The sequence below is a fragment of the Crinia signifera genome, chromosome 9, assembly GCF_055691185.1.
Source record: "Crinia signifera chromosome 9, ASM5569118v1, whole genome shotgun sequence".
NCBI lineage: Eukaryota > Metazoa > Chordata > Amphibia > Anura > Myobatrachidae > Crinia > Crinia signifera.
The window spans coordinates 37,468,772-37,495,650 of NC_139225.1; the positions used below are offsets into that span (position 1 = coordinate 37,468,772).

The 26,879-nt window shown below is 47.2% G+C and overlaps 1 protein-coding gene across 2 annotated transcripts; it reads right to left on the reverse strand.

The window, feature by feature from the left end:
- Positions 1 to 6,474: 6,474 nt before the first annotated feature.
- Positions 6,475 to 26,062, reverse strand: LOC146036570 (uncharacterized). 2 transcript variants are annotated; one of them, XM_083160532.1, is made up of 10 exons: positions 25,927 to 26,062; positions 21,035 to 21,313; positions 19,891 to 20,064; positions 17,489 to 17,646; positions 14,835 to 15,033; positions 14,443 to 14,539; positions 12,251 to 12,422; positions 10,892 to 11,029; positions 9,826 to 9,983; positions 6,475 to 6,658 (listed from the first exon to the last, which is right to left on the reverse strand). In XM_083160532.1, exons 2-10 carry the CDS (start codon positions 21,283 to 21,285, stop codon positions 6,581 to 6,583), a joined length of 1,425 nt encoding a protein of 474 aa, XP_083016658.1. In that variant the 5' UTR covers positions 21,286 to 21,313; positions 25,927 to 26,062; the 3' UTR covers positions 6,475 to 6,580. The 2 variants fall into 2 exon arrangements, with proteins under 2 accessions (XP_083016658.1, XP_083016657.1); XM_083160531.1 differs by lacking the exon at positions 6,475 to 6,658 and adding an exon at positions 6,684 to 6,928.
- Between the last annotated feature and the right edge of the window lie 817 nt (positions 26,063 to 26,879).

Below are 26,879 nucleotides of genomic sequence, written 5' to 3' on the forward strand. Positions count from 1 at the left end.
TTCTCTGTCATGCGAGTCAGTCATGTGAGTCAGAGGCTCCACCCAGCGTTACAGCTTCAGACACACTTTAAGTGACAGATGTAGCCAAATACATAAGAGATTGTTTTATTTATTCCTAATTGTATTACATACTCCAGGCTTATCTACCCTCCCGGAATTGCCGGGAGGCTCCCGAAAATTGGGTCCCCTCCCGGCCCCCCGGGAAGGTGGGCAATCCTCCTACATTGGCCAGGCAGCCCTCGCACCTCCCTTCCCTGCAGCACAAAATTACAGTTTTTCGCGGGTCCGCGGTGAGGGGCTATAATGACACCAATCGCGTCATTTCGCATCATTTTAGCCCCTCCCAAATTCATGGACCCGCGAATTACGTTGTTTGACTGTCATGGGGCGGTGTTTGATGGTGTCTGCCTGTGCCGCCCCCCTGACTTGCTGCTGTCGGGTCTCCTCTCTGGGCTTCTCCCGGAGAGGAGGAAAAAAAAAAGTCGGCAAGTATGACATACTCCTATGGTATTGATTCCATCTGTCAGAGCCGGCCTTAGGCATAGGCAAACTAGGCAATTGCCTTGGACATTTGGAATGCCTAGGGGCATCACCAGCTTCTACTGATTAAAATGATATGCAGCATGCCTATATTCTGTGTGTGAGTGAGGCTGTATCTGCATATGAAATAGTGTATTCATGGAAATCACTGTAACATAGCATTCTGTAGGCAGGTACAGCCACAGTCGCACACAGAATATATTCATGCCCAGAGCCAGATTAAGGTCTAAATGGGCCTGGAGCTGAAAATTATCAATGGCCTATTATGCACAATAATAGGGGTTGTGGCCAGCACCTAATAATGTGGGGGGTGTGACCAGTGTTCTGTTTGGGTGGTCTGCTCGTGGGTGTGTCTGTATTTGTGTCAACTAATTATATATGCCTGGATAAGGCAGGGGGCTGGCATAAGAAAAATGCAGGGAGATATGTTATCGGGTGCCCTCCAAAGGTGCACATGCAGGATAACGATGTTCTAAGATACTTGCAGGGTGAGGCGGCACTCCAGTCATAAAAAAATACTGAAAGCCGAAACTTGGTAGACAACATTTCAGCACCTTTTATGTGGCTACCTAAATTTACCACACCATATACCACTTATACAAATCATGCAACACAATAGTAACCCCCTTATACTGTACTTGCCTCTTACACATTGTGCCACATGGAATGAGCCAAAATTCACACTGACTGAGCCAAAATTCACACTATGGCACACAGATTGAGTCAAAATTCACGTTATGCCACACAGATTAAGGCAAAATACACATTTTGCCACATAGATTGAGCCAAAATACACATTATTATACCAAACAGATTGAGCAATAATGCACAATATGCTTCATAAATAGGGGCATTGCACGCTGAAGGCGCGCATTAAAAATTTACACCATAATGCCCATTACATGTTAAGCCAAACACCATATTCTCCATTACGTATTATGCCAAACACCATAATGCCTATGAAAAATGATGCTACTTAAGTGTTGCTTACCAACATGTTCATTGCCAGGGGTTCCATGCTCATTGCCATGTGGGATTACATGCTCATTGCCAAGGGGGAATACATGCTTGCGGTAACTGGGGGATAGCCGCCGCCGGGCAGAAATGACAGCCATTGACAGCTGGGCAGAGAGCAGGGGGCTGCCTGGCTGTATTCAGAGCACTGCATGTCCCGGCTATTTGAAATAATACCCCTTTCACACCAGAAAATGCAGGGATTTACCCGGGAATATGGCCCCAAGATCATGCAGGGACATTCCCGGACTGGACCGTTTTACACCAGCCTAGTCCCTGCATTTTTTTGTGTGAGGGGGAGAGAAAACAACCCCCGCCCCCCTTTAAACAACCAGCACATCTTCGGAACCAACTGACCGATTTACATGTAGGCTTCAAATGATTTTGGTGCCGTGAAACTGGGCCATTTGGTTCCAGAGAAATCTGTCAAACAACATGAACAGCCATGAAATGACATTTCAGAAATGAAAAAAAATTGGTTTACCCGCAATATCTCTAGAACCAATGAACCCATATAGACCAGGTATCAGATTGAAGGCCCAGCGATTTGGGTTCGACTGAGATCAACCTCAAGCTTCTGTGATGCCGGAGCGGGAACTGGCAGCCGTTGGAACCGGGTGGAGGTCGGAATTAGCGGGTCCCATGTTATCCTATGGGGAAAACGTTCCAGGTTTGCCTGTCGGTATCTCCGGTTCCCGGGGGGCTACCGACACGGGGCTGGGCTCATTGGAAAGCTCTGGCCCTCAGCTACAGAATGGGCCTATTTGGAGAATGGGCCTGGAGCTGTAGCTCCATCAGCCCCATTGTTAATCCGGCCCTGTTCATGCCACATATAATTTTAATCATCGGAACCTCCTTGTGTGTGCTGGTCATAACAATGCAAATAAGACGAATTTTCAGCAAAAAATGCACCCAGCGTTAGCAGAACTGGCCAGGAGCTGTATGGGTTATTGAGTCAAGTTGTATGAGGAAACATCTGTATCCAAGCAGAGGCAGAGGTAACAGTGCGAGTGCTGTCTGTGGGTGGGTTGGTTGTGCAATAGTGTTTGGCATATGTGTAAGGGGCATTATGTGTGTCATGTATAAATGCATTAATAATGTGAGACATATGTGTAACAGGCATTATGTGTGTCGGGTATAAGGGCATTAATAATGTGCAACATATGTGTAAGGGGCATTATGTGTGTCATTATGTGTATGAAGGGCATTAATAAAGGTTGGCATAATGTGAAAGGGGCATTATGGTTATAAGGACATTAATAATGTGTGTCATGTGTAAGGGGCATTACTGTGTGGTATTATCAGGGGTGCCGAGAGAAAGGGGTACAAATTACCCAGGCCAAAGTCTGATGGAAGGGCCTAGTGGGGGCCCCGGGCCCCCTCCCCTTAAGTGACAGCAGCAGCTGCAGCTCTTCTCCTCTGCCCAGCACACACTGCTTTGTGCTGGGTTGCAGTGTGGCCATGGAGGTGCTTTAAATACAATATTTTCTCAGGATTTTTTTCTAAGGGTATAATGTGAATAATGTGAGGAGTAATGTATATAAGGTAAAGTGGTACTACTGTGTGAAGTAACGTGAATAAGGGACACCATTGCATGATATAATGTGAATAAAGTTGCACTACTGTGTGGCATAATTTGAATTGGGGGTACTATTGTGTGGCCATGCCCCTTCCCAGCAAGAACACACCCCTGTTTGGGCTGCGCACCGAATGTGTGCACTGTTTCTATTTAAAATATTGCGGGTAGGAGCACCAAAATGATGACTGCTATGATGAAGGTTGATGGTGCTGGGAAAGGGGAGCAGGGTCAGAGGCGAAACTAGTGGCGGTGCTAGGGGGCACCAGCCAAAATCTTGCCTAGGGCGTCATTTAGGCTAGGGCCGGCTCTGTATCAGGCCTTGCCAAGTACTATACTAAAGTTTGGGTAGGGGTCTGTCAGTGCTGCTTCAGCCTCTGTGCTCTCTGAAGGTCAGTTCAGGCACCGCTACTGGTCATGTGCGACCCGGATAAAGCCATTAAAGTGAAATGCGCATTGACGGAACACCTGTGTTGTGTTGGGATTCGGTATGGAATCCCGGCGGTCTGAATCCCGACCTCCGAAATCCAGACAGGGGGGGGGGGGGGGGGGGACGACTTGGATCGCCCTCCCCCCCTTGTGGGCTCGCCATGCAGCAGGGCTCGGCACGCTAATTTATTTAAGTTTCGGGATTTCGGCAGTCGGGATTCTGGCGTCAGGATTTTGACCGCATCGCTTGTGTTGTTATGGTAACAGTGATAGGTTACTGTGTGTGGCCTACACAGAAGGGCTCAATAGTGGAGTTACCTGTAAGGCATAGGATTAGGATTACCACCTCATCCCTTTAATTCCGGACACATATTAATTACACAGGATCTGTTGCAGTTTAAAACCAGGTGAAATGGAATCTTGAAGTCAGCCAGCCACAGAACTTGTAATTAATGTGTTTCCGGAATTAAAGGGATGAGGTGGTGCTAACCCTAGATGTTGCTACGCGCAACCAATCAGAATCTACTAATTTATTTAGCACCTTCTAGAAGATAATATATAGAATCTGATTGGTTGTCCATAGCAACATCCCATCTGAAATAGAACTCCCGTCTTCGTAAATTGCCACCACACAGTCAGATTATTTTTCTGGTCCAATAATCAGGGTCATTTTTAGTCAAATTGAAGGCTCCAATATCTGAGCTACGCAAGAAGCAATTTGGTTATTTCAAGTAATCGATTTTCTGCCCAAGCGCACTGAATTTGCATGTGTTTGCCCACAATGAGGACGATGTAGTCATGGCTAAAAACATGGGAGATGTTATTGAGAATGCTCACACACTGAACAATTTGGGGAGATTGGAGCCTAGAACATTGTTGCTGACTGTTAAAGCTACTTATCAACAAGATTTCACCAAATTATTGTCGAAACGCCAAAATGATTATTCGTACACACTAAAAACAAAAAATACCAGGTCAGTGGTATAATGGGGCCTACACACAGGGTGATTTAGGGGCATTTTATAAGCAATCTCACTAAATCGCTTAGAAAACACCCCTACATTGCTCCGTGTGAGGGGGGGGGGGGGGCATAGCAATAGTGATGCTATTGAGAGAGAACACTGGCCCTGACAGATCGCTCAGCACACTGTGCGGACACATCGCTGTGTGCTGAGCAATCTTGCTGAGCGACCTATCATCGCTCAGAACGCTCAGCATGTGTGTAGACAGGTGCTTCCACTAGGCAGCTTTAGGCATTTGCATAGGGCGCCGGCCACTAGAGGGCGGTGGTGAGCAGCAGCAGAGCTTCCGCCGGCACAGAGGGGAGAAAGCGGCTGGGAGCCTGGGACTGGAGGTGAGTCAGCCATACCCCCTCCCCTGGATAGCGCCGCCAGCACACTACTGACCCCCCTGCTCGCCCGGAGCTGCGGCTAATTCCGCATCTCTAATTCCCCCCAGTGGAGCGATACGGCATGCTGCGTAACTCATTCCTAGTCAGGCTTCGCTGTGTATCACCAGTTATTATAAAGAGGCACACCGCTGAGAACCTCCTACAATAACTGAGGGACATCAAGGGCGTAACTACCATAGGTGCAAGGGGTGCAGCTGCTATGGGGCCCAGAGCTGAAGGGGGCCCATCTTTACTGTCTAAGTAATATGTTTTACATACATTTATCACCATCAGTTGATAAATAGGGGGCCCTTACAAACTTTTGCTATGGGGCCTACGAATATTTAGTTACGCCTCTGAGGGACATCATTGCACAGTGGCTTACCCCACCTGGACTCTCCTGGGCATGCGATATCTGACAATGCCACCAATATTGTGAGGACGTTACATCTGGGCTAATTCCAACACGTCCCAATAAAAAAGTGAGAACAATGCATCAGCGCACTGTTCTGTCACTACCCTGGTGCGACACACCTATGGTCTCCCTAAGACCAATGGATAGTATTATGGAAAGAGAGCTGTGGACCATAGGTGCTCAGAATAAAGTATTTAGTACATAAAAAGTATAAAACAGGACAATGCATAAATAGGTACAAAAAATTATCATAATAGAAACATATGGTGCTGGTGTAAGAAGTATAAAATTGTGCTTACCCGGGTTGCTGGAGCAAATGGTGGTATAGGTACAGGGTGAGTTATCTGGAGTCAAACAAACCCTGCTGGCTCCAAGAGGTTTAGTCTGGGTAGCATCCTCAGCTTCCCTCTGTAGCGACAGTCACTTTTCCAATGAATTTCAAGCCTCTAAGGCAGTGTTTTTCAACCACTGTGCCGTGGCACACTAGTGTGCCTTGAGCTGTTCTCAAGTGTGCCCCCAGATCTAGAGATGCCCAAACCAATATACAGCCACCACCAGTTCAACTGTTATTTACTGGTCTCTTCTTTTCTGCTAAAGAGCCAATGTACTTTATTTGTGTTACCTGTGGGGACCAGTGTGATTGTTTTTTATATGGGGGCTGATAGGTTGTATTTTCCTGTGTGGGCCAATGTGTTTTGCCCTGTGGGGATCTCATGGTGTGCCTTGGCAATTTTAAAATCTTATTTAGTGTGCCGCAAGGTAAAAAGGTTGAAAATCACTGCTCTAAGGGCTCTTCTTCAAGGCAGGGAGATGCCTGTCCAGGGGGTGTCCTGTCCAAGGGGGGTGACAGCTTACACCAGGGACAGAGGGGAAGCGAGATTACGGCGTTCCTGTAAGGGCCAGACCGTTCTGGATTTTACTACTTCCCCAGATCACCGACCGTGCTGATTTTTCAGACAGTCAAAACATTGGCTGTTTCATTGAATAAGTCGAATGTAAATTCAACTGAAAATCTGCAAAAAAGTGCAGATTTTTCGACAGTCGGAAAAACCGTTACTAATTGAATACCCCTTACTGTGCAATAGAAGGAATGAAGCAATAAAGTGTAAGTAGTGTACAAAAAATTGTCATTTATTAAACATATCCATTAAAATTAAATATAGAAAATATTAGAATTTTGGGAGCCCAGGGGGTGCAGAAGGCCGTGGTTACACTGTTACTGGTTATCTTGGTAAGGTCTATCCAAAACAATGCGCTTAGAATGCAGACATTGCGCTGCTGATGGAGGCAGAACCTAAAAGGAAAACCATAAGGGGCTAAGACAGTACAAAACACAACATATTAGAAATCCTATTTTGTTAAAATTTTTTCTCAATCTCTGGGTCTAATTCAGACTTGACCGCTAATGAGAGAATTCCCAAATTGAGCGATTATCGAACGATACGCTCCCGCATGCCCGAGTGGAATTAGCGACAAAAAATGCTTATGGATCGTCAATGCAATGTGGCCGGACTGACAGGAAGCCGGCATTTAGGGGTGGAGTTTGACCGTTTTCCAGGTGTGTCTGAAAAAAACGTAGAAACGGCTAGGGTGAGGGTGATACGGTCATCAGACAACCCTTATTAAGATCGACATGCATTGGGTTGACCACTGAAGGTAGTCAGGCCTTAGGACGACACCTGAAATAGGTTGACATGGGTATGGCCGACAGTCAAAAAGGTCAACATGAGTTTTCCACTTATTATGAGTGACAGGTGGTATTTCATGCCCTGCCATCAACTACGGCGTGGTGGTAGATTAAAACAGTGTGCCCAAAGCATGGCGCGGTACACTTAGCCGATGTCCATGGTGACTGTGTTGACATTCAGATAAACGTGAAAAACTCATGTCGGCTTTTCCATTGTCGACCTTGCAACCCTTTCAACCTTACCCATGTTGACCTATTATAGGTGTCGACCTAAGGCCTGTGGCATGACCCATACCCTTCTGAGGAGAGTCATTGCGGACCACTTCCACCCAGCCTCAGTGGCAGATTAGTGAAAGCCTCAGAGTTACTCACAATTGCACAGATGGAAAAACTGATGGTTCAGGAATTGCGTATGGATTTCTGAGTGGATAGTGATTAGCGATCCATTCACAATTCTCTCGCAATTCAGAAAGGGGCGTCTTCTCTTTCTGTCAGGGAGGTGGCCTTCTCCTCGCAGTGCACTGTGAATTCTCATACTAGTGCTCAAGTGTGAGTTAGGTTTTCTGTCCTCTAGGTCTCCGCACACAAGGGTGACCTAGGAAATTTCAGGACCAAGATTGAGAACCACTGCTTAGATTATATGCATGGTAACTTCCACCTTTGGTGTTCTAAAAATCCAATAGACCCCAAGTATTCATACAGTACATGGAACCGTAAGCCAGCACTAACCCTACATTAATCCAGGTGCAGTCATTTTACTTTAAGATATTGTTTTGTACATGAAAAAAACAATTTTCCCACATAATAACTGATAAAGGCCGTCATCGGGAGGTAATCCATCCACTTTGGGACCACATATAACAATCAGGACCGCCACCGCCTCTAGGCATTTGCCTGTGGGCACCAGCCACAGTTGAGCTGCACATGGGAGCTGGTCAGCAGTGGCCGCACCCCCACCCCCCTACGAGGGCATCCCCCCCCCCTGTGGAGCGGGTGAGCGGTGGGTCTGCCCACAACACCCCCCCCCCTGTGGAGCGAAACGGCAGCGGACGCACCCCCCCATGGAGCGGGTGAGTGGTTCCCCCCATGGAGCGACTTAGCGGTATACGCATCACCCCCCACCCCTGCGGGTGAGCGGCTAGGTGTCCCTCACCCCCCACCCCTGCCTGGGACACTGAGGCCCTGATAACAATACTGAACCAATTGTAAAATTAGATCCTGATTAAAGTTAGGTCATCTTGCATGTCTGTGGGGAGACCTAATCACAGCGGTGACATAAGCAGGTTAAGCCAAACTTGCACATTAGATGAGAAGTGAGCGCGCACCAGGAGAGAGGTGGAGTGTAAATATTGGTAACATGATGCGAAGAGAGGGGGGGGAGTGGGACCAGAGAAGGGAGGAGAGCTTCTGGAATGGGACGGATGCAAGGGGGACGGCATCCGGCTGAGATTAACCTGCAGTGTCGGCTCCTGCACTGTGATAGAAGCCAGGCGCTGCACGTAATATCAGAGTGCAGCACCTGGTTCCATCAGTGAGGCACCGTCAGCACTTTGGTCCCACCCCTTAGATGGTGACACCTGCAACCCCCTGGTGACGCCAATGCCATGTGGGCAATCTGACCTGTAACCAATGTCAAAATTGTAAAGGGACACTCAGATTCACACATTAGCAAGCAGCAAGTATTAGAGTAAGCAACAGAGCCCCCACCCCCTCTTTCCTGGGGTTCCCATTTCCTCCCACATGCAAGTTATAAATAAACCAAACATTCTGGTGGTTAATTAGCTTCTGACAAAAGTGTGATTGTGTGTACATGTGATAAGGAATATAGATTGTAAGCTCCACTCGGGCAGGGACAGATGAGAATTAAAGATACTCCGTAAAAGCGCTGTGCAATATGTGTGCACATTATAATAATAATAATAATAATAATAATAATAATAATAATAATAAAGTAATGCCATCACAGGTTACCCACTACCCAACACCATAAATATATCAAAGTTTAGCCCATGTTACGCTGACGATGAAAGTGCAGAATTCGGCCAATTGTGTCACTGAAAAGTCGTAATTGGCCAGGAGTGACTAGTGTACATCTGGGATGCGGTCATTTGGTCTACTGCATTATGGTCGACAGTCATTAGGTCGAATCCATTAGGTCGACATGCTAAAAGGTCGACATGACTCTAGGTCGACATGACTCTAGGTCGACATGGGAAAAGGTCGACATGATTCTAGTTCGAAAGGTCATTAGTTCGACAGGTCATTAGTTCGACATTGTCTATGTCGACATTCACAAGGTCGACATGGAGTTTTTCACTGTTTTTCGAGCCAACATGTGCCGACAGGCGGTATTTCATGCCCTACCATCCACTAGGGCGTGGTGGGAGAATAAAATAGTGTGCCGAGCGTAGCGAGGCACCGTGCCCGACGCATAGCGAGCGCAGCGAGCGATGCGAGGGGATGCAGTGCACTTTAAACTGTGTCCATGTCGACTGTGTTGACATTCAGGTAAAAAAACAGTGAAAAACCCCATGTCGACCTTGTGAATGTCGACATAGACAATGTCGAACTAATGACCTTGTCGAACTAATGACCTGTCGAACTAATGACCTTTCGACCTAGAATCATGTCGACCTTTTCCCATGTCGACCTAGAGTCATGTCGACCTTTTAGCATGTCGACCTAATGGATTCGACCTAATGACTTTCGACCATAATGCTATAGACCAAATGATCCCAACCCGTACATCTCTACCACCTGGAAGCCACACTTACCTCTGGCTGGGTGACCGCAATCTGGTACACAGCTGGCTCTGAGGGTCTGACACTTTTCCTGCGTCTAACACTGCGAGACCTGGAATGTGACCTGGAACGGGAACGGGAGCGGGACCTAGAACGGACCCTTCTTTTTGGAGTGCTTGTGATATGTGCTTCTGTAATGGGGACAATTAAACAAACATGAAGAAAACTGCTTTAGGGCAAAATACTCACTACCCAAAAAGAAAGGGGTCTCAGGACTGGAGTCTATGGAGTATGTGCGTCAGACACCGAAGATCTCACCAGGCACGCCGGGGCTCTAGAAGGGGCACTCCCTTTTTGGTCATTTTCGGACCCCACAATTTCTGATGGCAGCCCAGCTGGGGTCTGCTAATGTGGTGTTCACTATGAGCAGTGCTGGAGTTCCCATTAGGCACATGAGGCATGGGCTGCTGCGGGAAGTGTGCTGGTTGTCGGTGGCCTTTAATCTCTTTTGCATGGCCGCTGCCCATCCAGGACTTCCACACAGTCTTCCATCTTCTGGAGCTCATCCACACTCCTCCACTACCATTGGACTGCCTCTCCGGCCTCAAGCAGACTAGCCGATGCAAGGGGGCAGGGGAATGACGTGACAAGCCTCAAGTGTCCCACCATGGCCCCCTTGGTTTTTCAAAAAGGCACAGCAAGCGACATGCCTGTCCTGGATGGTTGGCAGCCAGGCAAAAGAGCTTAAAGGCTGCAACACACCGAATGAAGAGAAGACACCATGGAAGTCCGAGGGGAGACGACGGCCATGCAAAAGAGCTTAAATACCACCGCACACCAGGTGAAGAGCAAGATGATGCCGTGGAAGTCCCGGTAGAGGCAACAGCCATGCAAAAGAGCTTAAAGGCTGGGTGAATAATGAAGCAAATGTCTCTATTTCTCTCTCTCTCTGGGAGGGCGGCCAATCATCCTGTGCCTAGGGGCGGCCTGACCCTTAAATCTGGCCCTGTAATACACTACAATACCTTGTTTTCCCAAATATGTTCATTTCTCACAATACCTTAACATTGGTATGTCATAATATAAGGATTTGACATACCAAGCTGTACAGAGTCCAGCAGACCGGCCCTTATGGAACGCTCCTGAAGACAGGACTCTGTAATTCCAGAATCTCCAAACAAGTCTTCCTTCAGCAGAATCTGGTCTTGGCCACAACTGGGTTTGGTGAGAAGTTTCTCTAGAGGAATACAGCAACATGTCACAGAGAGCAGAAGACAAACCAACAACTTTTCGCTGTATGGGCTATTATTGTCATACATGTCTGTCTAGGTGCAAGTCCTAACCGACAAAGTGATCTGGGAAAGTTACAAGGTGAAGAATAGGTCCAGGGCTGTTCTAGGTCCTCATCTGCCAATCTTCAGGGACTGGCAAGTTTCTCTGCACTTGAATCTATTTCAAACCACTTAATATATTGGGCCCAATTCAGACATGATTGCTTCTCTGCAATTTTGCAGAGGTCTGCAATCAGAAATGCGTCGACCCAAGACAGAGTGAAATCCTGCAATGTGCTAGTCTGCGAATGATCGCAGTCATCTGCAAATCCATTCACAACTCACTCCCCATTAACGGATTTTCCCATTCTGTGCAAGTGAGCTGACCCTTCCCCAACTCTGTGACAGACACCGGCTGACCAAGCCCAGCACGGATATCACAGACCCTCCCTGAAAATACCTGGACACACCTGCATTTTTCTTGACACTCACTGAAAAGGGCCGATTGCCACCCCCAAACCTGGGGTTCCTGTCAGTCAAGTTCTGAGTGGGGATACGGTCACTAGGTCTACAAGAATTTGGTCAACAAGCATGAAGGTCGACAGGGTCATTAGGTTGACACAATCATTAGGTTAATATGAGTAAGGTCGACAGTCAAAAGGTCGACATGTGGTTTTTCATATTTTTTTTAATGAGCAGACATGTGCCGACAGGTGGTATTTCATGCCCTACCATCCACTAGGGGGGAGAATAAAATAGCGTGCCGAGCGTAGCGAGGCACCCAGCCCGAAGCATGGCGAGCTGAGCACAGCGAGGGGACGCAGTGCTACGTTTCAGTGTACATGTCGACTGTGTCGACATTCGGGAGAAAAAACTGAAAAACTCCATGTCGACCTTTTGACTGTCGACCTCCGCCGTGTCAACCTAATGCCTGTGTCGACCTAGTTGCTGTCTATCCAATGATCCATACCCGTGAGGGGATTTTGAAGAAAAAAACTGCAGACTTGTCTCTGTTTGGCATACGCATGTTTACTGCGATCTGTACACATGTGCAGTCATTTCATAAATCAAACAGATTGTGAATCGCACAACAGTAATCAACTCTGAATCGGGCCCACTGTTCAGTATCAGCAAAAAACTACTTCGGATAATTGTATTGCTAAGAAAGAGGACCATAAATTCAATACCTGCCTCTTGTATAATGCTCCGCAGTTCTGCCTTAGTTTCCTGCAGACCCTGCAGCACCTCCAGGCTCTGCCGCTGCACATCCCGATAGGTCACAGAGAAGTAAAGGAGAACCAACAGCCCAAGTGAAATTGAGACTCTCCGGGATATTCCGATCCAGAACGTAATATTCTCCTTGGAAAAGAGACAATGATATATTTATACACCGAAAGGAAAGGAAACATTTTGAAAAGCCATTGCTGGCAGCAAAACCGTGCACCATGACAAAAGCTTGATGCACTAGTGCCCTTATCCTGGTTGACTCACAAGGCTGCGAATGCCCCAGTCTTGCAAGTCCACCAGTCGCCGCCCGCACAGAAGTCAGCCCCCCCTCGCATGGCGAAACTACCCACAGGCAAGCGAATGGATGATTTGCATAATCATCCATTCGCAGCCTTGCGCGCGGACACAAAATCATTCGATGGTCGCTGACCATCGAATGATTTTTCAAGCGCTCGCAAATCTAAGACACCTCTTTGGTGTCTTACATCTGCGAGTGGCTGTAAGGTATGTGGGCGGTCAGCTGACATCCGCTGACGTCAGTTGTCCGCCCCATCGGGGAATTACCATGAGAACGCCCAGCGTTTTCATTGGAATGCCCATGAAATGCTGGGCGTTCCTATGGGCGAATCTCCCTGGGCGCAAACCCATGCCCCCCCTTTCCTCACAGTGTGAGCGCCCTAGGTCCACACTGTTGGACGTCCAAACAATCAAGGTGCTTTTCCAGGCTTATGGTGCTGAGCTCCACACTAAAGCTGGGTACAGCGTGAACAATTTTTTAAATAATTTGGATGATTCTCAACGATCAGAACAACAAATCGGTTAAATCGTAAACTGTGTACACACTATGCAACTGACGGTGTGCGCTCCAACTGGTCAGCGATTGCAACGTCTGAACTTTTGTACTTGCAGAAAGATCTGAACACATCGTTAACGACAGCATACTCCTGGATGTAACCACTGACCATATCTTTTGAAGGATTGCACTTTATCGTTTGTCCAGGAGCTCCGGGGAGTTCAAGGAAAATAGTTAACGATATTGTATAGTCTAATGCAGGGGTGGGCAATTATTTCAGCTGGAGGGCCACTTAACACTTCCAGTAAATATTCAAGGGCCGTGCTCTGGAAAAAAGGGGTGTGGCCATTTAAAAAGGGCTCACGTCTTTCAGTGTAGTGTACCAAAATTTATACACATTATGCGTCTCAATAGTAGACCCCCTTATACTTGCCCTTTACACATTATGCCACACGGAATGAGACAAAATTCATACAGAAGAGGAGATCTCTTGACAAGTGTTAAAGCCCCCATCCACTAGTGGGATTTGGACTGTTTTCATCAGATTCCGAGGCCAAAATTACATGCGTTTCACTCCGACTCTGATCCGATGCACGTCACATCGGAGTCAGAGATTGTAAGTGCTGTACCAAGGATACATCGGATCCCACAGCCAGGAAAGGACCTCATACTATGTGTCTAATGCGATCCTGCCACCTGGGACCTGAAAGCTTGGGTGCATCATGGGGCATTTCCTTTGTGCCATCAGATACTTGTCGGCATGGGGGTTGGACAAAGTCGCGAGAGAGGATGTGCTGCTGTCATCTACTCTTGCGTTTTGGCGTCTGACAGCCCCCGTGATGCACCCAAACTGTGGTGATATTATGGAGAATGCCCACACACTGCATGGTATCAAGAGATTGGTTGGCCAGAAGATCGTAGAGTCCTGTTTTGCTCCTCCCACTACAATCTCTAGACAGTGGTGCTCAGGCGGGTGAGCAAAGCACAAATCATGCAAGTATATTAGGCAATCACAAGTTTAACTACTGTACTAAAGCTGGGTGCACACACACTAGTTAATTCCCAATGGGGGGGGGGGGGTGTTATGCGGGGGTCAATATTGATTCCTAGGTGCGTGCATCATTAACGATATTGAGCATACACACTGGCCGATATACATGAGATATCGTCAACAATATCGTCCATACGTTTAGGAAAATATCACCTATTGTGTACCCACCATAACACCCAATGACTATTTCTGTTCTTGCAGTTGTGCTGTTGGAACATTTCCCAGTGCCCTCTTATGTACGTATCATCTCCGTAATAGTGAAAAACAGAACTGGCATTTTAAGATGTAACTTTCGAATATAGCCTCACCGTCTCGTCATAGGTGGGCTGGGAACCACCCAATATATACGAACAGATCATCCTCTCAGTGTAGATGTTAGCAGCTACCAAGCTAAACAGGATCAGTCTGCGGAAAGAGTCACATTGGGGCATCACATCAGAGTCAGTAGACCATGGTCTCAACACAGGGACATAGAATATGATGGCAGAGAAGAGCCACTTGGCCTATCTGGTCTGCCCTGTTCAGGGGTGGTGATTAGGGTATGGGGTTACAGGTGAACTACAGTTTTGGTTAAGGTATTAGGATCACGCTTCAAATAAATGAAAGGGTTGGGTGCTAGTGCAAGCCTGGTGGGATTAACTGTGAGGGTTAGGGTATTAGTGTTACAGGTTTGGATTAAGGGTGAGGGTATTGAAGGTACCTAGCACCAGAAGTCCTTTGAGTAGAGGTGAGCAGGAAGACTGCTCCACAGCCCATCAGGTTGTACAGGAAGGAGTAGAGGGTGTTGGATTCTCCCACCACAAACTGATGCAAGTAGGTGATGCGGTTAAAGATCTCAGAAAACAGAACACGCTGCTCATTGGCGGATTGCTGCATTTCTTGGAAAACTTGCTTCACTCCTTGGGAGAATAAATAAATAAATCAGACCAGAGAGATATACACACCACTAAAATAATGGGAGTTGCAGGTTAAACAGATGGGGGGGGGTTGATTGAATATTTTATCCCTACGACCACCACTAGATGGCGCCCAAAAGAGCAATTCAATTGTTTTTCCGTTCAGGCACAATTAGCTGCGGGGAGACTAATTTCAGTTCGCAGCCTCTCGTGGTGGATTAATTGCTCAAAATGTGAACCGTTTATAAACCCAAGCAGCAAACTGGTCCGGCTAACGCCCGCCCCCCAAACACTTTAGACAGAAGATCGGTTGCGACGAGCAATTGAATCACCCCCATAGAATGTAATCTCTTAAAAATGTATTGTGGTTGTAGCAAAATGCAATGTCGACTTTGTGGTTGTTACACTACACTTATCCTTTGTTTTGCCTCTTTAGTATGTACAAAGCATCAGTGGAGAACTTATAATGGGTGCTTCTGAGCCTGGAGGGGCCCACACTGCACCAGTTTTTTTTATTTTATAACACTTAAGGTGACCATACACGTACCAATTACCTGGTACTTTTTGTGCTAAAATAGCATTGCATCGCTTGCACAATGCATGCACAACGATGCTATTTTAGCACAAAAAGTACCGGGTAATTGGTACGTGTATGGGCACCTTTACCCCTCTGGAGTTCTTGCCATGACGGCAGCAGTACTGCATAAATTGCCAGAAAAATGGCCATTAGGGATCTGCCCCCTCTAGGACAGGCATGTCCAAACTATGTACCTCGTTGTGAAACTGCACATCCCAGCATGCCTTGCCATAGTTTTAGCAGTCCCTAATAGATAAAATGGGGCAAGGCATGATGTGATTTGTAGTTTCACAACAGCTAGAGGGCCATAGTTAGGACTCACAATCTACACTACTAACAGCAGAGAGGAAGGGCCTGGATAGAGGCCTGCACACGGTCCTCCTCCTCTCTTATAATGACCATGCAAAGCATGTTACAGTGGTTATCAGGAGGAAGGTCTAAAAAGATATCAAGGGAAAGGCACTTTGAAATGAGTGTGCTTATAACCAAGCAGCAGTTAAAATAAATGGGTAGTCACTCCCAATGGTTAGCAAGAAAAGGTCAGGAAGGGTAAACTGCGCTAAATATACAATAGAAACATATATATTAAAAATAACATTTAATTGGTAAGTGACATCATGGAAATCACTGTATACGATAAAAAAAATGCTATAAGCAAACACTTGTTATAAATGAAAAATAATAATAAAAAATATGATCATAAAAATAAGTACACTCAGTGCAATGAGTCCAGTACAGTGAGTGAGGAGGAATTTTTCCTGGTAAGTGAGAAGTCACCGGGTCCTTGGGGAGGTGGCGTGCCTCTCAATCTGTTGTTCGCCACGGTGGAAGGAAGAAAGGAAGGTGCTTTTTTCCAAATTATGGTACACTGATGAACCCAGCTTTTTCAAGGATGTCTTGAAAAAGCTGCATTTCAGCAGCGAAACGTGTAGGTTCTTGCTACACTCATGGAATAGCCACCCCATTCCACCCCAGAAGTGATTGCCAACTGTTCCAGCCAATATTTTGCACATCTCTCTCACACAGCAACATTGGCACACAAAGCATGCCTCCCAACACAAACCTCTCCAAGCGTGACTCAATGCTGCTCGCTACCCCCTGCCAGCCGAAGCGTGATTAGCGTGCTGTGGAGTTTGGGTGGCAGAGAAGGGGTGGCACTGTTCTTCAAAACAGGGGCATGTCACCACCATTTTAAAGGTGTGATGGGTCCAGACTAGACTTCTGGGTGTCCGAATCAGAAAGCCAGCCTGAGCTTCAGCTTCTGCAACCTGCCTGGTGTCAGATGTAGCACTTGGATCCTCTCTAATGCAAACAAGAGGTGCCCATCTCCTATAGACTCCTGCATTAGAATTTAATTGCACACTGTTCCATGCGTCTGTGCAATTCCATACAGATATGATTGGTACTTACGTATTATCTGGGCGCTCGATTTTTTCATTGCATGCCACTAAAGGCACGCGATGCGATTTTTCATTGTAAAGACCCGATTTTTAATTGTATAGTCAACATGGATGATTTCATACCCCCACTATCCAACTATGGAGTTGATTCTATATAGTGTGGCGAGCGCAGCGAGCCACCGAGCCCGAAGCGTGGCGAGCGCAGCGAGGGGACGCGGAATACTTTACATGTATTCTGCGTCCGCTCGCCATGCTTCGGGCTCGCCACACTATATAAAATCAACTCCATGCGTAGTTGGATAGTGGGGGTATGAAATCACCCATGGGTGACTATACAATTAAAAATTGGGTCTTTACAATGAAAAATCGCATTGCATGAATTGTATGCCACTAAATTGCATGCGATGCGATGAAAAAATGGGGTGCCCAGATATTACCAGAAGTACCATATGATTTATGGATAAACTATTCTGTGACCCACCCATTGTAGATTCCTGGAGCGTTTGCTTCAGTAAGTGGCCATTGCGTAGGATTGCCTCTTGGGATAGGAGCGTTGCATTCTGGGCCTGCATCATTTCTTCCGCCATTATGTTTGTGGCTTCCAGCTGCCTGGCCACACTGTCCGAGTTCACCGTAAGCCTGCGGAGAGAATCCAAGAAAAGAGCTGCAGCTTCAACATTAAGGTGACCAACTTTGAAGGAAAAAAAATATTGTAAATAAAAGAAACATTTTATTCATTGCAACACTAATACACTATAATATGATAAATGCATAATAAAGTCCGTAGTGGCTCCCAGCATGCGGTGCCTGCTCCACCATCGGCCTGCCAAAATCACGCTATAGGGTCCCGCTGAAAGAATACGTCAATCACGGTGCAGTCGCTGAGGAGGGTTATCTGCAATTACCAGCGTCTGAGCAAGGGGGGGGGGTGCTCTTTTAAGGGACAAATTTGTATGGCCCCATAAAATGGTGGTCGTGCATCAAGGGAAAGTCATTTAAAAATAATAAAAGGACTCACCTAAACCACTACACTTCCTGAAAAACTTGTCATGCAGCCCACACAGACCTTCCTCAGCTTCCACTTGACCACAAGTCCTCTTCGCTGCTCCGCACAAGGCAGCAATGAGGTCTAAAATGGCCGGGGGAGAGGAGCAAACCTAAATAGACTGGCAGGGTGGTGAAAGGCAGGCCTAAACAGGGGGAGGACGGAGCTAACAAGGCCACTTGTGCGGAGTGCTCTCTCTCATGGTCTCCTGTGCCATGCGGAGCACATGCGTCTCATAATCGCGCCTCGCCGCACTGTACCGAGCCTTGACAAATCGTCATAACAAATACGTCATATAACATGCAAAAGATCAGGATCGAACGAATATGGGGATTTACAGATTAGTCTTCAAATATCGAAAAGGAGGAAAATTGGTCACCTTATTATAATCAGAAGGAAAATGAACAACAGACCTCAATATCTTCTAAATACTTAACATTTGGGGGATTCAATTAGAAGTGAGGGGATATAGCTCCTGGGATGAGTGGTCATAGCTATTGAAATGCCTACCATGCTGCAAACTCTCACACAGCAGATATTTGGTTGCACCCTCCATAGGAGCAAGCAGAAATAAGTAAAAGTGCCCATACACGGTGCGACAGGGCAGTGCGATGAGATGCGGGCTCCCGTGCACATCCAATCGCACACCACATAAAGTCTGTGCTGCCCGTGCTCTTAGTACTAGATTGCATCGTATCACGTATCGTACCGCTGTAGCACATTGTATGAGATGCAATGCAATCTAGTACTAAAAGCACATAGTTCATTGCACCGTGTATGGGCACCTTAATTAAGACTCACGCAGTAGTCACAGTAAACTGCGTCTCCAGACTTAAGTGCTGGATGTGATGAAGTGAAGCAAATGCCTCTGGGAACTCTGGAAGCTACATCCCCTCTCTCCTAATTGAATTCCTTCCTTGGCGTCAGTTGTTATGACTTCAGCATTGAATTGTTATTTTTCTGCTTATTTACTATACTCCAAGTTATCTTCCAGACACCTGTTGCCCCTCTCCTCAGTTGGTAGCATATATCACCACCTCTACAAGTGGATTCTATTGCATACTAGTCATCTAACGTACCCTGAGCCAGAGTGCAGAAACCTTCTCAAAACTGACCTCGGAGATCAGATGATGTCACCGGCAGCGGCCGGTATGTGATGGTATGGCATATCCCTGCTTAATTCTCCCACCTTTATTGGTCTATTCATTAGGCAATAAAAAAAAAAAGTGTGCCAGTGAAGAAGTTGCTCATGGCAACCAAGCAGATGCTACATATAATTGTATAGTGTTGATTTTAGCACCTGCACCTTTGAATACCTGTACAGTTCCTCCCTCCTGTCTGGAGCCTGTTGCTTTCTGCTGTGGTGCTTCCAGAACAGTGTGGTCTATATATCAGTGCTGAGAAACAGACCAGGCTGTGCTAGATGCACCACAACTGAGTGCAACACCCCAGGCAGGGAAGAGGAATTGAAAGGGGGTTGAAAGGTGCAGGGTGCTAGGATGGACACTCATTTTATAGAATTCACTTTATAAATGTTACTTCAAAGCAGATTGGGTGCCATGGGCCAACTCTCCACTGACTTTTCCACCGTTCACTGCTTGATGAATTGAAACCTTAGTTACATGAATGATCTAGTAATGTTGCTGCACGCAAGGCGTGTCTAGTAGAGTGAGCAAGATACATTAGTTAGGTCTCTGTGCTACCCAATGTATCTATGAGGGGGGTGCAGGGGCGAGAGAGGGAGCAGGAGGAGATGATGGGGGAAGGAGGGGGCGAAAGAGGGGTTAAATAACTATTTAATATAACATGGTTTCTATATGGTATAGACCAGTGCTTACCGGAGAATAATGTCCTCAGCCTTCTCCTGCCATATCTCATTCTGCAGGTAGTAGCAGATGCTGTGAGCATGAGTGAAGAATTCCGTATACGTGTTAAAAGCCACGGAATCCATTCCACGCGTGCACTGTCGTACTGTGCTGTGTTCTGTGCAGGTTGGGAAGCTGCGGCCTGACCTGTAGGAGATGTAGGTTATACTGCTGCACATTACAGGGGTTTCCAAACATAAAGAGCCAGCAGTGAATGATTCGTTTAGATGGTCAATATATCCCAGTGGGTTGTGGATTTCTCCAAATGATATGCTACAGGCAAAGCCATATTAACAATGGGGTGCATGATACTACAGTCACCAAATAAAAATAGTTGGAAAGTGTTCAAAATGAATTTCTATTTTCCTAAAAAAAATACATCGGGCAGCTTCGCACCCACCATAGAAATCTATGGGGGATGTGGCTGGCGGTGACTCGGGGGGGAATCTCAGCATGGATCGGAGACTCCTGCTGCGCTCCCCATTTGGTCGATACCTAATATTTGTAGCTTACCACTGAAAACAGGTATTTTCAGGGATTTAAACGCAGATATCGTAGAGATCTCGAGGGTATACACACCCATATGGCACTGGCCACACCCACACCACACTGGCCACTCCTCCTCCACTTCTTATAATTACAATCAGCCACAGCCAGGCTATAGACATACCTCCCAACTTCCTCTCAGAGGCAGGTGGGACATCTGTACATATCTGAGCTGCTTGCCCAAATTTATGGGGTGTGGCCTCACATGATAATCCATGCCCAAATGCCCTCCCATTCACGTCACTGTGGGATCATGCCTAGCTCCCCCCGCCCCCCAGTTGCTCTCTCCTGTGAATGTTGGGCATCCCAACTGCCTCCACCCCCACCATGGGACAATGCAGCCCTCAGGTGGAAGAGCAGGACAGTGCCTGAAAAGTGTGACTGTCCTGCCGAAATAGGTACAGTTGGGAGGTATGCTGTAGGTGATAAAAAATAAAATACAAAAACTGTATTCTAAACATCAATAAAACACTAATGTTTAGTGCACTTTGGGTTGGTCGGTTGTTCATACTCTTTGCCACTATAGATCATTACACAGAACCTTAAATGTATTAACCACAAGCGAAGGTACCTCTCCAGGTGACAATGGGTGAACGCGAGTGCAATTCGGCTCTGCTCCTCTTCATTCAGCTCCTTACACCCTACATCCACCCTCTGAAGAGCCCGACTCCAGCAGTCACCATATCGAGGGTGTTGGGCAAAGTTCTGAAGAACCTGCAGCTGGGACCTTCCTATCTCCATAGTTCTGGCATCCAGATCAGACCGGGCTGTCCACAGCGTGAATGCTGATAGCAGAATAGCAATGTGAATGAAGGTAGCCATTTCTCACTGATCAGGAGGTAGGTATCACCTGGAAGTGTAATGGCTGGTGTTATGCATGGAGCCACACATATCTAACACATCCCAATACCCACATCTTGGGTGGACTATAGGCCGTAAATTATAATGTAGAGCCATGGTGGCATTCTGCCTACACTCCCGGAATGACTGCGTGGCTCCTGAAAAATTGGGTCGCTCTCCTGACCCCCTGAAAATGTGGGTAGTAGTGTTCATTCTAGCACCCTGCATCTTTCATAACAAGAATTTGTTCTACTAACAAGTAGAAGTATGGTCGCCTATGATATGAGTTGGCTCTCACAGAGCAGCTGCTGGGGTATAGGGGCACCGCACCACCAGAAAGGACACAGGGCAACACACGAGGGTCCACCTGCTATATCATCTTTACGAATTCCTCCAGAAGCACCAGATTGGGAACCGTACAAATAGTGAGGACTCACCACCCTGTACCCTTTGTTCCTCCAGCGGTAACTGGGGGCACCGCATGACCAGAGAGGACTTAAAACGAGGGTCCATCTGCTGTAACATCTCTATGAACAGGAGGAGAGGAGGCTGAGAAGCCCGGAGAGCCACACCCAGCTGTCCGCCGCCGCCCCACGTGACCCAGCCCGGACAGCAGCAGCATGGGATGAGGAGGAGAAGGGCAGCAGCCGTGGCGGTGAGAGGACTGTGCGGGGAGGGGGGGGGGGTCTCCGGCGCCAGGGACAAGGCGTCATTTGGTCCGGTCCCCCGTGTCAGCTGCTAACTAAGCAGCGGGGAATAAACGCTGTGCGCATGCGCACAGCGTCTATTCCCGCAGCCAGGGGGCTGGGGGCATGGCTAGAGGCTCACAGAGCCTCTGGGTCATGCCCCCATAGCGGCAAAATGGGGGTGTGGCCTCGTGGGAGAGCAGCGATTATAGGCCACGCCCCCAAATTAGGCCACGCCTCCCGAAAATTTCGGCGCACCTCCGGCGCGCAGCAGCATCACTAGGGGGCTGGGGGGGGCACCAAAAGACTGCCTTGCCCCGGGCGCCAGAAACCCTAGTTTCGGCCCTGCTATGAATTCCTCCAGCGGCACCAGATTGGGAACTGTACAAATAGTGGGGACTCTTCACTTGCTTCTAAAATTTAATCTTCAGGCAGCTGAATTGGTAAAGTGCACTTCCCTTTAAACTCATGACATATCCTAGATATCACAGATGCTATTGGGCATCCAGCTGAGGAAGCCGCCGAATACATACAAGGCGGAGAAACGCGTATTGGAAGCCCGATACAGCCCGGTGCCAGGACCCCGTTACGCTGCACTTAATAGCGTTTGTTACACCACTAAAAGTCGGGTGAGCAAATCTGACTGCATATTCATTAAGGAGCCCTAATTACATGAACACTTGTCGCCTGGAGCTGGTCTAACTTTATAATCCTAAAAAGGACTGCTCGGATATAGGGAAAGTGACTGGGATCTCCATGATCCAAAATAGGATCAAATATGCTACAAACTACTGAACGGGACTGGTAACTATTTGCCATGATTTAAATGCCTCGAAATATACTTGTATAGTATAAAGCAGGGGTCCTCAAACTTTTTAAATCGGGGGCCAGTTCACTGTCCCTCAGTCTGTTGGAGGGCCGGACTATAGTAAAAACAGAAACAATTGTACACAGTAACGGCAGCCACCACAACAGACAGGCATGCTGTGCAGTGTGTGTGTGTATATATATATGTGTATATATATATATGTGTATATATATATATATATATATATATATATATGTGTATATATATATATATATATATATATATATATATATATATATATATATATATATATATATATACACACATATATCATTTTAAATATTTTAGTATAAAAAAACAACGCACCTCTAACAATAAGAAAACAGTCAAGAGTAGACTGTGTGCGGACTGGGACACTGTCAGTGTCTGCTCAGTGCCACTGCTCCCTCCCTGCTGGCTTCTCGTCCGGCTCCTCTCTCTGGATTCTGGAAGCTATTCTCCTCTCTTCAGCGTGTGACGTGATGACGTCACACGCATAGGAGAAGCTTAAGCAGGGAGAAGGGGTCGGACCAGCAGACACTGCTGCTTCCTCTGACATCCCAGGCCACACCCCCGCCTGTCCATTCGCCAGCCAGCCTGCCCATCCATCCTTGGGCAGCGGCAAACCCGGCGGGCCGCATAAAAGTCCTCAGCGGGCCGCATCTGGCCCGCGGGCCGTAGTTTGAGGACCCCTGGTATAAAGCCTCATTCCTATATATCGCTCTGCACAATTTATGTTCAGTGTTGTATGTCTTGTTTGTCCTTTTGAGTGTATTGATTGTATATGCATATGAATTGTTTAATATGTTTTTTTAATAAAATTAAGTGATATCACAAAAATATGTCATAAAATTGTACTTTGTGGTGAAGCAGCGCCACCTTGTGGTAGATTTCTATCACTCCCCAGGTTGTTTATATCCTAGAGCAGCGGTTCTCAAACTGTGGGTCCTGACCCCCAAGTGGGTCCCGACCATCTCAGTATGGGGTTGCAACTATTCAAAAATCTGTTGAATTGTTTATTTTAGACTCCTCCCATCATTTTATGCCTCCACAATGCTGCCGTGCAGGTGCTCTCTGATGACTACACATGTTATGTGATCTTCTGCAATAACTTTCTCGGGTCCCGTAATTATTTTTATTGTCTGATGGGGTCCCAGAGCAAAATAGTTTGAGGACCCCTGTCCTAGAGCCACATGAAATTAGTCTCCCAAAATTCATCCTATGAGTGAGGCTATTTGTACATTTCTTTTTACTTTTTAATACTTCATTTATTGTATGTTTTGTGTGTGTGTATGTAAATGTATTAAATATGTCATATAATAATCTTTCTTAATATAATTTTTTTTTAAATTGAACTATTGGTATCTTTCATTCATCGTAGTTGTAGCGCTGCTTCTTTTGTTTTTATCTTTCATAACAACTACTCTTCCCTGCCTGAGATTTCACTCTCTGTGCTAAAAGCACCACAGCAGTTTGGTCTGTATGCCAGTACTGAATTACAGACCACATTGTGCTATAAGCACCACAGCAAAGAGAGACACCCCAGGCAGGAGGAGGAACTGCACTGTTCTCAGAAGTTGCAGGGGGCTAGAATGAACACTAGGAGAGTCTCCCCCATCCCCCCTGTAATCACAACCCCCCAGACAAGACAAATACTACATGGATGGAATGCTGTATATTACGCCATTTGTGTAATTTTAGCCCCGAGATCTACATCACATCGCACACGTTTTGCAATGCAATGAGATGCAATCTAGTACAAACAGTATGTGCAGCACTTTTTGTGCTTTGCACAGGAGTACTGTATATGGGCACCTTAACAGTCCAGGTTTTAAGGATATCCTTACTTAATAAGGTAACCACCTGTGCTCAAGCCTGCTAGGGTGCCTTAAGCATGCCTCCTAACTTCAAGTCTCAGTGAAGATGGACACAGGCGCAAGCATAAAATTAGGTGGCGTGGCCTTTAATTGCATCTTCACGCGAGGCCACGTCCCCATTTTGACGCTGTGGGAGCATGGATTAGAGGCACTGTGATTCTCTAGGCATGCCCACAGCCCCTCTGGCTACGGGAATAAATGCAGTAAAAATTAGCAGGGGGACTCCCAGCCCGTGCCTGTGATGCGCTGAGCCGGATGCCAGAGGGTCTGCGCATGTGCGGTCAGTGCTGCCCCCCCGCCAGTGCGGTCTGTAGCCCATAGGCTACAATGGGCGACCGCCATCACAGAATGGCGGTAGCCCAGGGAATACATCGGGCAGCTTCGGATCCTCCATAGTAACCTATGGGGAATGTGGCTGGCGGCGCTGCATTAGGGATTGCAGCAGGTGATACTTCATATTTGCGGCTAACCCCCGAACGGGTGGTTTCGTGGATTTAGCTGCAAATATTAAATGATAAATGGGCCCTGTAGTGAGGCAAAACTACATATGATGCATATTACGGGTTCACATAGATAATGCAGGGATCAGTCACGCTGATCTCTGTATAAGAGCGGCAGGACAGATTAGGAAGATAGTTCAGGAATTGGGCAGCCTGTCTGGGAACATGTGACTAGCTCTGGCTGACCTAATTGGCTCCTGCAATCATGTGTACAGCCATAAAGAGAAAAAGGACACCATAGAAAAAACAACAACAAAAAAGAAAACAAATTATTAGCAAATAACATGAGTAAGGCCTCATACACACGGTGCAATTCATTTTATATTCAATCGGGATCGAATCGCACGGGGCCGTGCACACATTTGTTTTAGATTATATAGTACAGATCTGTTCTATATATTGCCTGCAGTCTATTTTTCTATTAGATTTTAATGTCGCATATTGGGATTAAATGCGGCTGAGAACTATTCAATTTCGCCTATATAAGTAAAAGTGAATAGAAAGTTAGACAATATCGAACCCTGTGTACGGGGCTTAAGACGTGTGCATATTTTCTTTCAATCATTATAACCAAAACCATGATAATTAGTGATCTCCAAGAAATAAAATCACTTTATGTGGACCAGTACCACAGGCTTTTAGGATTGCTGCAAGTTTAATAGAATCACAGAGCACTTCATGTACTATATCCCATACAATACACTGCACATTACCTTGTCCTTACTGATGATTGGGATCAGAAGAAGCAGCTAGGCTTATCCCAGCAGTACACCTGATACCACTGAACCCAACCTGTCCAGCTGCCCCGCCCAGCACACCCAACCTTTCCAGCTGCCCCGCCCAACACACCCAACCTGTCAAGCTGCCCCACCCCGCACACCCAACCTGTCAAGCTGCCCCGCCCAGCACACCCAACCTGTCCAGCTGGCCCGCCCAACACACCCAACCTGTCCAACTGACCAACATAGCACACCCAACCTGTCCAGCTGCCCCGCCCCGCACACCCAACCTGTCCAGCTGCCCCGCCCAGCACACACCCAACCTGTCCAGCTGCCCCGCCCAGCACACACCCAACCTGTCCAGCTGCCCCGCCCCACACACCCAACCTGTCCAGCTGCCCCGCCCAGCACACCCAACCCTGTCCAGCTGCCCCGCCCAACACACCCAACCTGTCCAGCTGCCACGCCCAGCACACCCAACCTGTCCAGCTGCCACGCTTAGCACACCCAACCTGTCCAACTGACCAACATAGCACACCCAACCTGCCAAGCTACCCCGCAGGGTGGTGTCTACCCCACCCTGCACACCCAAGCTGTCCAGATGCCCTGCCCAGCACACCCAACCTGTCCAGCTGCACCGACCAGCACACCCAACCTGTCCAGCTGCACCGACCAGCACACCCAACCTGTCCAACTGACCAACATAGCACACCCAACCTGCCAAGCTAGCCCGCAGGGTGGTGTCTACCCCACCCTGCACACCCAAGCTGTCCAGATGCCCCGCCCAGCACACCCAACCTGTCCAGATGCCCCGCCCAGCACACTATGTCGTTTTTTATGTCAATGTTGAGCCTTCAGACAATTCAAAGCTGTATTCCTCAGCATGGCTCTAGCACTAGTGATATTGCTAACAAACCATGGGAGCATGCATTTTTAACTCTTAAGGT

Excerpts from the sequence above, each read along its gene's own strand:
- LOC146036570 (XM_083160531.1), bottom strand. The coding sequence starts at position 21,285 with ATGGCTACCTTCATTCACATTGCTATTCTGCTATCAGCATTCACGCTG. Across the intron at positions 17,647-19,890 it reads GCTGAGGACATTATTCTCCG|GCTTACGGTGAACTCGGACA; the intron begins GTAAGCACTGGT and ends TTCTCTCCGCAG. Across the intron at positions 9,984-10,891 it reads GCTGGACTCTGTACAGCTTG|AAGCACATATCACAAGCACT; the intron begins GTATGTCAAATC and ends TCCCCATTACAG.